We start from the raw sequence: 10,090 nt of genomic DNA, 5'->3' as shown, positions 1-10,090 counted from the left end.
CTCCGAGTGCTTCTAGTTTATTGTTATAATTCGTACATATTTACATTTAGCATTTATGATTTTTCTCTTCTTTACTTTTTGCTTCCTTCTTGTTGGTTCTGTCTGACTGAAACAATGTGCTATGGCCCAGTATGTGGTTCTGAAGTTTATCGATTTTATCGATTCGTTGTTGCAGCCCTAAATTATTTATCACACAAAGCTCAATAATCACACTCATAAAGCTTCTACACTTCAAATCTTTTCAACTAACTTGATCCTCGATGGACTTGTGGTCCGTTTCCTGCAGCCAGGAGCCCATGAGCACGCTGTCGTCATAGTGGCACAGAGAGCGCAGCAGGGAGGTGGTGGTGTTGGCCGAGTTGTCGGTCAAAGTGAACTCAGCCACCAGCTCCCTCAGGAGCGCGTTGAAGCTGCCTGAACGGGAAGAGAGCTTGTTTTAGAACGCTTCGTTTACGTTTTTAACATCTGTAACTTGTTTTTTTACCTTCGTAGGTCTTGGGAGGCAGGAGCGCCAGGATGTCGTACAACCTGAGCCGCACCATGGCTGCGCTGGCTTTCAGGTGGGCGCCGTGGACTTTAATGATGGCAGGGACGCTGAGGAAAAGGTATACGATCAGGAAGTAACAGAAGGAACATTTAGTACAGGGTGCCTCCAAACAGAGACTCACTGAGACATCATGGTCATGGCACATTCGATCGGCGTCATCAGGCGGCGGATGACATCCTCAGTGAGAAGCTCCGGACAGTGAGCCACGAAGCTGCGCATGGCTGCAGGAGGAAGGAGCAGAGACGATCAGAACGCCACAAGATCACCGAGTAAATCCAGAGACGGGAGTGATTCTTTACCGCACAGTGCTCCGGCCCGGCCCTCCAGGGTCACCTGCCAGGTGAAKGAGTCCCCCCGGGCCTTTTCTGCCTCCAGCTCCTTCTGGGAGCGAGGAAACACGTTCCTCCACAGCAGCAGCATTTTGGGGAGGTGGTAGCGAACGAGTGCGGAACCTGGGGGAGTCAGCAGGAGCACAGTGAGGCGGGGAKGGGGAGGAACTGGAGACAAAAACAGAACCGGCCCCGCGGGTCTCACCTAAAGTCATGAGGGCTCCGAGCAGCAGCCACCCAGCCTGCGTGCGCTGCAGGGACAGACGGCTGTTCTGAGCAGCTGTKCGCAGGAGATCTTCAGCGATGCTCACAACCAGCTACAGGGAGCAGAACACAAAACGTTCATCACAGGAGAAAACAAATCTAAATCAATTTACATCAATGACTAAAAAGATCAGCAGCAATTACAGTGTTGATTACTGGTACTGTATGTAAGACAACAGCTTCTACAGAATTTGTGCTTCTTGAGCCATTCATCTATCAAAATACAGTATTTAGCTTTTAGCTAGCCCTATTCTCCCTTTAGCTAAGGATCTGATACTTTTAGCACACCTACTGCTATTTTCAACTTTTAGCCAATCTACAGTTGTTTTTACCTAGCATTGCGCTATCTTAAGCCTTTAGCTAGCCCTTTGCTGCCTATAGGTTTTAGCTATGGATCTGGTACTTTAAGCACACGTATTGCTACTTTAAGCTTTTAGCCTATCTGTTGTTGCTTTTAGGTAGCATGTTGCTATCTTAAACTTTAAGCTAGCTTTTTGCTCCCTTATTGTTACTTTCAGCTTTTAGACAATCTTTTGTTTTTAGCTAGAATGTTGCTATTTTAAGCTCTTAGCTATCTTTTTTTGCTTTTCACCTTCCATTTTCACTTTTAGCGATGTTCTGCTACTTTTGATCTTTAGCTATTTTTAGCTAGGGTTTTACTACTTTTAGTTCTTCGCTACCGATGTTACTTTTACTTTTTAGTTAGCCTTTTGTGTGTCTTTGCCTTTGTCTAGGGATTTGTTACTCTTAGCACAATTATTGCTACTTTCAGCTTTTAGCTAATCTTTTGTTGCTTTTCACTTTCCATTTGGCCGTTTTTGCTTTCAGCAACTGTTCGACTACTTTTGGTGTTTAGCTAGTTTTTWGTTATTTTTAACTAGGCTTTTACCTCTTTTAGCTAGCCCTTTGCTAACTTTAGCCTTTGGCTAGAGTTGTGGTACTTTTAGCATGCCTTTTGCTACTTTGTTTTTAGTCTGTCTTTTATTGCTTTTAACAAGCATGTTGCTATTTTAAGCTTTTAGCTAGTATTTTATCACATTTTTTTTACAACTACAATTTAATTCCAACTCTTACTCTACGTTTAGCTATCCTTTTGCCGCTTTTTACTTTCCATTGTTTCCTGTTTTTAGCAACTGTTCGTCTACTTTTGTTTTGTTTTTTTGTTACTTTTTCCATTTTTAGCTAAGCTTTTACTATTTTTAGTTACAGCTCTATTACTTTTCGTTTACAGTTAGCATTATGCTATTTCTGGTGGTTAGCTACCATTCTGATACTTATTTTAAGCTTATACATAGTCAAATATTTGCAACTTCTCGCTTTTAACTGGTATTTTGTTACATTTAGTTTTTGCTAGCATTTTATTTATTTCAGCTTTCAGCCAGTATACTTTACTAGCTTCCAGCAGTCCTACAGCTGTATTGCCACAAAAACTTCAGTTTGCCTCATTCTTTATTTTAATCCTCAGGTTTCGCACCTTGCCCTTGGAGTGAGGAATGCCCAGAGGACACTGGTGGACRCCGCCCAGCAGAGCTGCCATCGCGAAGCTGTAGCCGCTCACGGCTTCAGGCGAGCTCTTCAGGTTGTTGATCCTCTCGGCGCAGCGGTCCAACAGCGGGGACAGCTGATAAGGCAGAGCCACGGCAACRCAGCGCAGGCACCACGCGGCCGCCAAACGTGCCGCCATGCTCGGGTGGAGCAGCACMGAGGTCACCGTTTCAAGAAGTCCTGGAACAGGAGGCGCAGTTTTCTCAATATTTASTTTAAAYGGCACCACTGCTCTTAATTTATATTCGCTGTATCTCACCAACAGAAGGCTCCTGGATGAGAGGGGACGCCGTGGCGCTCAAGCTCTGAACTAAACTACCCAGTTCCTGCAGGGCGCACACCATCACATGCTGGCTGGCAGAGACATCAGCTCCTCCAGCCTTGTTCTCACCACTGATGTCGTTCACAACTGCCTCTGGAGAAACACGGCGAGAAGGAGCAATTCCACTTTTATACATTTTCTAAACTCATCTAATAAACTCTGTTCAGTGATTCAGATCGTTTTCATTTTAAAATCCAGCAGTGATTTACAGTAATCCCAGTAATATTTGGACATCCAGACAGTGAATTAAACAGGATGTTTTGATTTAAAAGTTTCAAACATAAGTAAAAGAGTTGTCTGCTAAGATTTAAATGTGTCGTTTAGACCAGGGGTCCTCAACCACTGGGTAGAGGACTGATCTGTGGATCATTTGTTTCCAGTCAGCACAGAAATAATAAATTATTTTCTTCAAAAAATATCTTTATGAATATTTTTACACACATTGGTCTGCAAGTTTTTCTATTTTAAAAATTGACGATGTCTGCTTTAATCTCTTTCCTGCGCTTGAAAACCTGCAAGCTAACCTTAGCCAACCTGCAAGCTAAACTTAGCCAACCTGCAAGCTAACCTTAGCCAACCTGCAAGCTAACCTTAGCCAACCTGCAAGCTAACTTTAGTAAGACAACTTTGACAAAGCTTCATGCTAACTTTAGCAAAGCTGCATGCTAATTTTAGCCAAGCCGCACACTAACTTTAGCAAAGCTGCAAGACAACTCTAGCAAACCTACAGGCTAAAAGGCTCACAAGCTAGAACTTACTAAAAGACTTCCAAACTAACCTTAGCAAACTTACAAGCTAACCTTAGCAAATTTACAAGCTAACCTTAGCGAACTTACAAGCTAACCTTAGCGAACTTACAAGCTAACCTTAGCGAACTTACAAGCTAACCTTAGCAAACTTACAAGCTAACCTTAGCAAACTTACAAGCTAACCTTAGCAAACTTACAAGCTAACCTTAGCAAACTTACAAGCTAACTTTAGCGAACCTACAGACTAGCTTTAGCAAACGTGCAAGCCAACTTCAGCTATCTTAAAAGCTAACTTTAGCAAACCTACAAGCCGACTATAACTAACAAAACTGCAGGCTAACTTTAAAAAGTTACAAGCTAACATTAGRAAACTTACATACAACTTTAGCAAATCAACAAGCTAACTAACAAACCTACAAGCTCTCCATTAAAAGGTTTTTAAAGTAAATCTCAAATTATGTTCTGCTGATAAATATAATATTTGTGTCCAAATACTCTCAGGCTAACTGTATGGGATATAATTTAGAGCTCTGAGGGTTTTTATRTTGCAGAACAAAACTAGGTCCAGACCATATTTTTGCTGTATTGAAATGTAAATTTGGCAAAATAAAAAAATACTTGTGCAATACTCATTTATCAAGAACTGAAGTCCTCTGAGCTCTAAATTGATAACAGAATAGATCACACAGAAAAAAATCAATCAGGTTACTCAAAGAGCAGATTTAAAGTTKCTTTTTGAACTGTGGCAAGACCAATAAACTTAGAACCAGATGTAGAATAGAAAATGGACACTAACTACAAAATCCAAACTCCAATTTATAGATTTTAGATGAATTTARCCACAAACATAGGAATATTTTAAACAATCTTCACAGTTCAACCAGTTGAAAAAGCTTCAGCGGTGAATACAAAGAGCCCAGGACCATGTCTTTTAAATTCTCCTAATCATCAGGAAGAACATAATAATGTCTTTCAACGTGAGTTTAAAGGTTGCAAAGCAAATCAGAGTAAGAATCATCCGTGTTTTAAATGAGTTGATGATTTTCATGAATGATTTATGGGATGGGTGTAAGGACAGAAAAAAGAAAATTCTGTTGCAAATTTAATCCGATGCTGCAGAGGGGAAATGGCTTCTGCTTGTTAAAAAGAGGCGCATGCAGAGTTTATTTATTTATTTATTTTGCAGCTGTAACCCAGTTCGTCTGATGTTAGAAAATGCATTTCGYTCCTTAGGGAATGTAAGGCAACGCCAAATTACGAGCTCACCGACAAGTGATGACTGTGCAATAATGCAAAGATGAAAGATTCATGAGCTGTGTTGCTGATGGATAATACTGACATTATGATGCTTGTGGTTAAAAAGAAAAAAAAAAGAAAAAAGGTGGATGCAGAAAGCAAAACGGACACCTTTAGCCTTTAAGTAAAAATAAAACATGAAAGATAAGAAGAAAGCACAAAACATGCAATGATTATAGAAACTGAATGATGGGAGAGTTCAAGTTAAAAATGATGGATGAGTACTTACTCTGCAGTGCTCTGAACCGTGACATTTCCCCCCCATCCTCCTTACCCACAGCCCTCATCTGCTTGCTGATGGCCTGGCAGATTTCTTTGCCGGCTGCGATTTGGGCTTTCTCTCCGAGCAACCCCCCCAAGGTGGCGCGCAGCATGAAGGAGACGCAGCGGCGTGAGTACACGGCCTCCACGTGTGTCTGCGTGGCCCGTGGGTGAGACACCAGGTCCAGGACGTGGGACAGAAACGTGGCGAAGTTGCGCTCGAGCCACTGGCCACCGAGCGTCGTGACGAACACGACGTAGGCCTGGAAAAACGCAGGACTGGGTTAAATAAGTTTTTTTTTTAGTTAAGTAAATTTATTCATTTTCATTTAAAAACAAAACAAATACTATACCAAATAATACAAATCATAAGTAAAATGAAAGGTAGCAGAAAAAAGAAAAAAATTCTCATTAATTTCTGCCCCCTTTTTCCCAAAAATAAAAAAATTAAAATAAATAAGTTCAAATAATATATAATCACTTTCCAGATTATTCCACAGTCTTATTCCTTGGACTGAAGTACAATTTTAGGCTTTACAAACATCGCTATTCCCTTAAGATTGTAATTACTTTCTCTCTTAACAAAATTTAATTGGATATTCAAAGTTAATACATTTTTACGAGCCTTATACATGACCTGCAAAATATTATAATCAACCAATTCATAAAATTTCAATAATTTCAACTGATCAAATAATATATTTGATGGGTGACTGTAATGTTTTCTGGTGATAATTTTTACGGCTCTCTTCTGTAAAATAAAGATGGGATTTGTAATTGTTTTGCATGCTTTACCCCAGACTTCAATCCAGTAAATCAAGTGTGGAACAATTATTACATTATATAACAAACAGTGCTTTATCATTAAATAACTTCCTTACTTTATACAATACAGCAATTGATTTGGCTATTTTTGTTCTTAAATAATTTATGAGGTCTCCATGTCAACTTTTCATCAATAATAACACCCAAAAACTTCACCTCGCTGACTCTACAGATCTCAACATCATCAACTCTAAATGGAAAATCAATAATTCCCTTTCCATTACTGAATATCATATACAGTAGTTAGTTTTATCCAAATTTAATGATAACTTATTAGTTTAAACAAAGTTTGTATTTTAACAAAYTCTGTTTGCATCGTTTCCAACAGACCTTCTATATCTTTTCCCAAATAAAAAAAATGTAGTATCATCTGCAAATAAAAACACATTTAAAAAGTCCTGACACATGTACCAAATCATTCACATATAATATAAAAAACTTATGTCCAAATATAGAACCCTGAGGAACTCCACATGTGATTTTACAGAGTTCCGATCTTACATTATTTATTTGTACAAACCGTTTCCTGTTTTCCAAACAACTAGATTATTAATATTTATTTAGCTTTTCAAAGAGAATTGTGTCATCCATGGTGTCAAACACTTTTTTAAATCCACATAAAAACTAGCACAATACTGTTTTTGATCAACAGTAGCTGTTATTTGTTCACTAACTGCGTGTTGTTTTTGTTTAATGGGTCTGAGAAAACGCCTCACCTGTGTGACGCCCACTCGCACCTCCCTGCTCACAGAGCCGCCACCCTTTAACATCTCCCCTCCGCTCTTTAGGAAGCCAGATCCACCGCGGAGAAACCCTGTGGCCATCAGCTCCAGAACCTCATCCAGAGTCGCCCGCTTCACGTTCTGACGCATCACTGCGGGAGGAGGAAACAGTAAATAAATATAAAAACACAACGACTTCATCCTTTCAAGCAATTTAATCTAAATCCYCCCACCTGCTGCTTGTTTGGGCATGAGGGCGGTGGCCATGACCGTGCCCAGGAGTTTGGCCACTGCCACTCGGACGCCGTAGTTCGATCCTTCCAAGGCTTTGAAGCACAACGTGGCCATGTTCTCCAGCTCTGTTGTCCACATGAACACCGCCTCGTTCTGCAGCTCCAACAGGCACTGCTCAGAAAACAAACGGCTCTATAAATTTCAACTTTCAGCTCAATTTATCGACAGCACCGCAAAACATAATAAATATATTTTCTATTAGTTTTCTTATTGGATAAAAGGGAAAGAGAAAAACTTTGAAGAACAAACTGTAACTTTCTAAATTCTAAAGTAAAGTCCGTTTCCAGAAAGCAGATTGGAAGAGAAATCAAAARCTAGAGCAATAATACGAAGCTTTTGTTTTGTTTACCTTAGCTACGGCACAGCGTACAGCCATGGACCTGTCTGTGAGCAAAGAGCGGGCGTTCTTGTAGATGTCTCTGTGACACGAAGCTGCGGCGCCACCCAGTCCACTTAACACCTTCTGCAGACTGAGGAGGATCTCCCCTCGTCCTTGGGACTAGATGAACATTTTGAAGATGAAATTATTCAAACAGGCGTATCTTTAATTGTAAAGGAAACGGGGTCGTACCTCTGCGCTTTTTAGAGCCTTCATAAGATTATTAATGGTGTCTGGAAAAGAGCTTCCCAGCATCCTGCCCATCTTCTCATAAAAAGCTCCGACACACGCCACAGCAGCCCTGCAGGAGAGAGGGAAATACTAATGAGCACACAAAAATTTAATCTAATTACAGTATTATGTCCTAAAACTGAGATTCTGAGTGTGCTCGTAGGGCAGCGCTGGATCAGATTCCATCAATGACAGAAAAAAGACTCGGCATAATCCTCGGTCGTGTAAATTTTAATCCTCCCTTTTTAAACGTGAAATGCCATCCTGCAGATTAATGTGTGACTTAACTGGAGATGAGTCTAGTGCATATGTAGGGATGCTGACATATCGTCATCAGCCTGCCATTTTCTTACCAGATTGCTGTGACCACGGTGACCTCGCAAATTTATCGCGCCTGTTTCGTTATTTCAAAAAATTCTGAGAAAACTTGCTGACGTCGAAATCAAAACGGATAAAAGAACTCCAYTCTTTTCAAGTGACCCCTTAAAGCGAAAGACTCATTCCACCAAAATGCACCACAGAGCGCCACAGCAGGTCGTTCCTRCCAGTGGACATCAAACTCCATAACTCCTCCCTAAACATGTGAAACTAGATCATCTGTACATTTTTATTATTTTTAGTCTTTATTTGATYTTCAGTTTACTGTATTTTACCCATGACACTCACCAAACATGTGCAATCATCTCTGTACCTATTTTCTTAACATTCTATTATTTTTTTTGTACATTGTTTATGTGTACATAAGTGTGTTTATTTTGTAATCCTGGGTGTTCATACTTTTTTTTATTCTAGTGTGCTTATTTCTTTCCTTTCACATTTCTCTGATCTGAACGGTTGCCGCTGTAATACCTGTAATTTCCCTCAGGGATCAATAAAGTATTCTGATTCTGATAAATAAGCAAGCTTATGTGAAGAACATTTTTTTATCTGCCTTTGTTCAGAGTTTTATTATGATCGTTAACGTTGAAGTGTTTTTTTCCTCTATGGTGAAAATGATTTAGCACATCTTCACTTGACACATTTCACACGCTGTCACTGTCACATGGTTTTTAAACTGTGTTCATTTCAAGGATTCAAGATGCATCAAGTTTGAYGACATGAGCCTTTTAACATTCGTTTCTTCTACTTTTACATTGTAATGTATTATTATTTCGCTTGTTTAGGATACAAAACGCCTCTGAACAACAAGCATAAGATGAATCATTTCTGAAAATTTCATGGCAATATTTTGAACATTAARGAGGCTATGAGCAAAAATGAAGCAAAAAAAACACAAAGGCTCGACGGGATCAGCTATGAATTATGGCAGAAATCATGAGCTTGATTAATAGAACAAAAACATCCAGAACTTCTATAATACTTGAGATAATCACACGATTTGCATGTTATTTCAAAGGGTTTTAGAATTGACCGCCATGTTTGATAATGGTTTGGGATACATCCCTGTTTAAAGAGCAACAACTTTATGTACGGAACAGAGAATGTGAATTTGCTGTTAGGATCTTACAGTTTTGTTGGCAAGTACGCTGGCGTGTCATCCTTGCTTTTGATGATGTCGTTGCATTTRTCCAAAGTCTGGAAAACAGTGAAGGTGTCACCGATGCTGTAGAGGGTAGCCAGGTTCTTGGCCAGAAGTTTCCTGGTTGGGGGTCCGGGGGCACTGCTGATCAGTCCTGTTAGCTGCTCCACCAGCTTCTTCTGCTTCTCTTTTACGTCCACCTGTTTTCAAGCACAAAATATAAAAATATAATAAAAAAAAAAAAACAGAAATCACGTAATATAGGGGTGTTGACATTTCGTCAGCAGCTGCTGCCATTTTCTTCCCAAACTGCTGTGACCAGATTTTGCGAGGCTGCTTGGTGCGTTTGCTTGTTATTTCCTCCTGTTTCATTATTTCTACGAATTTCAACAAATCGGGCTGCCGTCAGGTAGTTAGCTACAGCCTCGTCTTCGAGTTTTTACTTTTTGTTGATGCGTTTTGAAGAGACAATTTTTGAAAAGAGGATCAAAGTAAATCACCCAAGTTTTTCTAGTGACCCCTTAAAGAGATAAGCTGCCATGAAGAACATTATTTTATCTGCCCTTGTTCCAAATTTGATAATGATTTGAACTGTCGAAGTAAGTTTTTTTTTTACCTGAACAGCGCTTGTTGCAAAGTGTTTTGATGCTCGTCTTGGTCACATTTAAGACGCTGTCATTGGTTGAGGAGCTTTGTTTACAAAACAGATGTCCACATGTTTTTTAAATTGTTACTTACTTTCTAAGACATATTAAGTTGATTTGATGCTACAGTTTGCCTCGTAATGTTATTTGATACCTTTTCTGC

The 10,090-nt window shown here is 39.8% G+C and overlaps 1 protein-coding gene across 2 annotated transcripts in view; it reads right to left on the bottom strand.

The window, feature by feature from the left end:
• The window catches only part of heatr5b (HEAT repeat containing 5B), a 25,617-nt gene that overhangs the window by 13,485 nt on the left and 2,042 nt on the right, over positions 1-10,090 (bottom strand). Inside the window, exons 3-15 of one of the 2 annotated variants that reach the window (XM_014005933.1) lie at positions 9,272-9,483; positions 7,726-7,834; positions 7,504-7,653; positions 7,094-7,265; positions 6,855-7,012; positions 5,282-5,576; positions 2,945-3,100; positions 2,615-2,865; positions 1,082-1,193; positions 847-999; positions 669-768; positions 485-594; positions 251-414 (exon numbers count right to left, since the gene is read on the bottom strand). In XM_014005933.1, the coding sequence (XP_013861387.1) occupies positions 251-414; positions 485-594; positions 669-768; positions 847-999; positions 1,082-1,193; positions 2,615-2,865; positions 2,945-3,100; positions 5,282-5,576; positions 6,855-7,012; positions 7,094-7,265; positions 7,504-7,653; positions 7,726-7,834; positions 9,272-9,483 (2,142 nt within the window). The remainder of the gene's footprint in view (positions 1-250; positions 415-484; positions 595-668; positions 769-846; positions 1,000-1,081; positions 1,194-2,614; positions 2,866-2,944; positions 3,101-5,281; positions 5,577-6,854; positions 7,013-7,093; positions 7,266-7,503; positions 7,654-7,725; positions 7,835-9,271; positions 9,484-10,090) is intronic. The other variant, XM_014005934.1, reaches the window with a different exon arrangement.

This window comes from Austrofundulus limnaeus, unplaced genomic scaffold, assembly GCF_001266775.1.
Source record: "Austrofundulus limnaeus strain Quisiro unplaced genomic scaffold, Austrofundulus_limnaeus-1.0 Scaffold33, whole genome shotgun sequence".
Lineage (NCBI taxonomy): Eukaryota > Metazoa > Chordata > Actinopteri > Cyprinodontiformes > Rivulidae > Austrofundulus > Austrofundulus limnaeus.
Note: the sequence above shows the minus strand (reverse complement) of the source record. Positions and strands in the feature narration are given on the sequence as shown.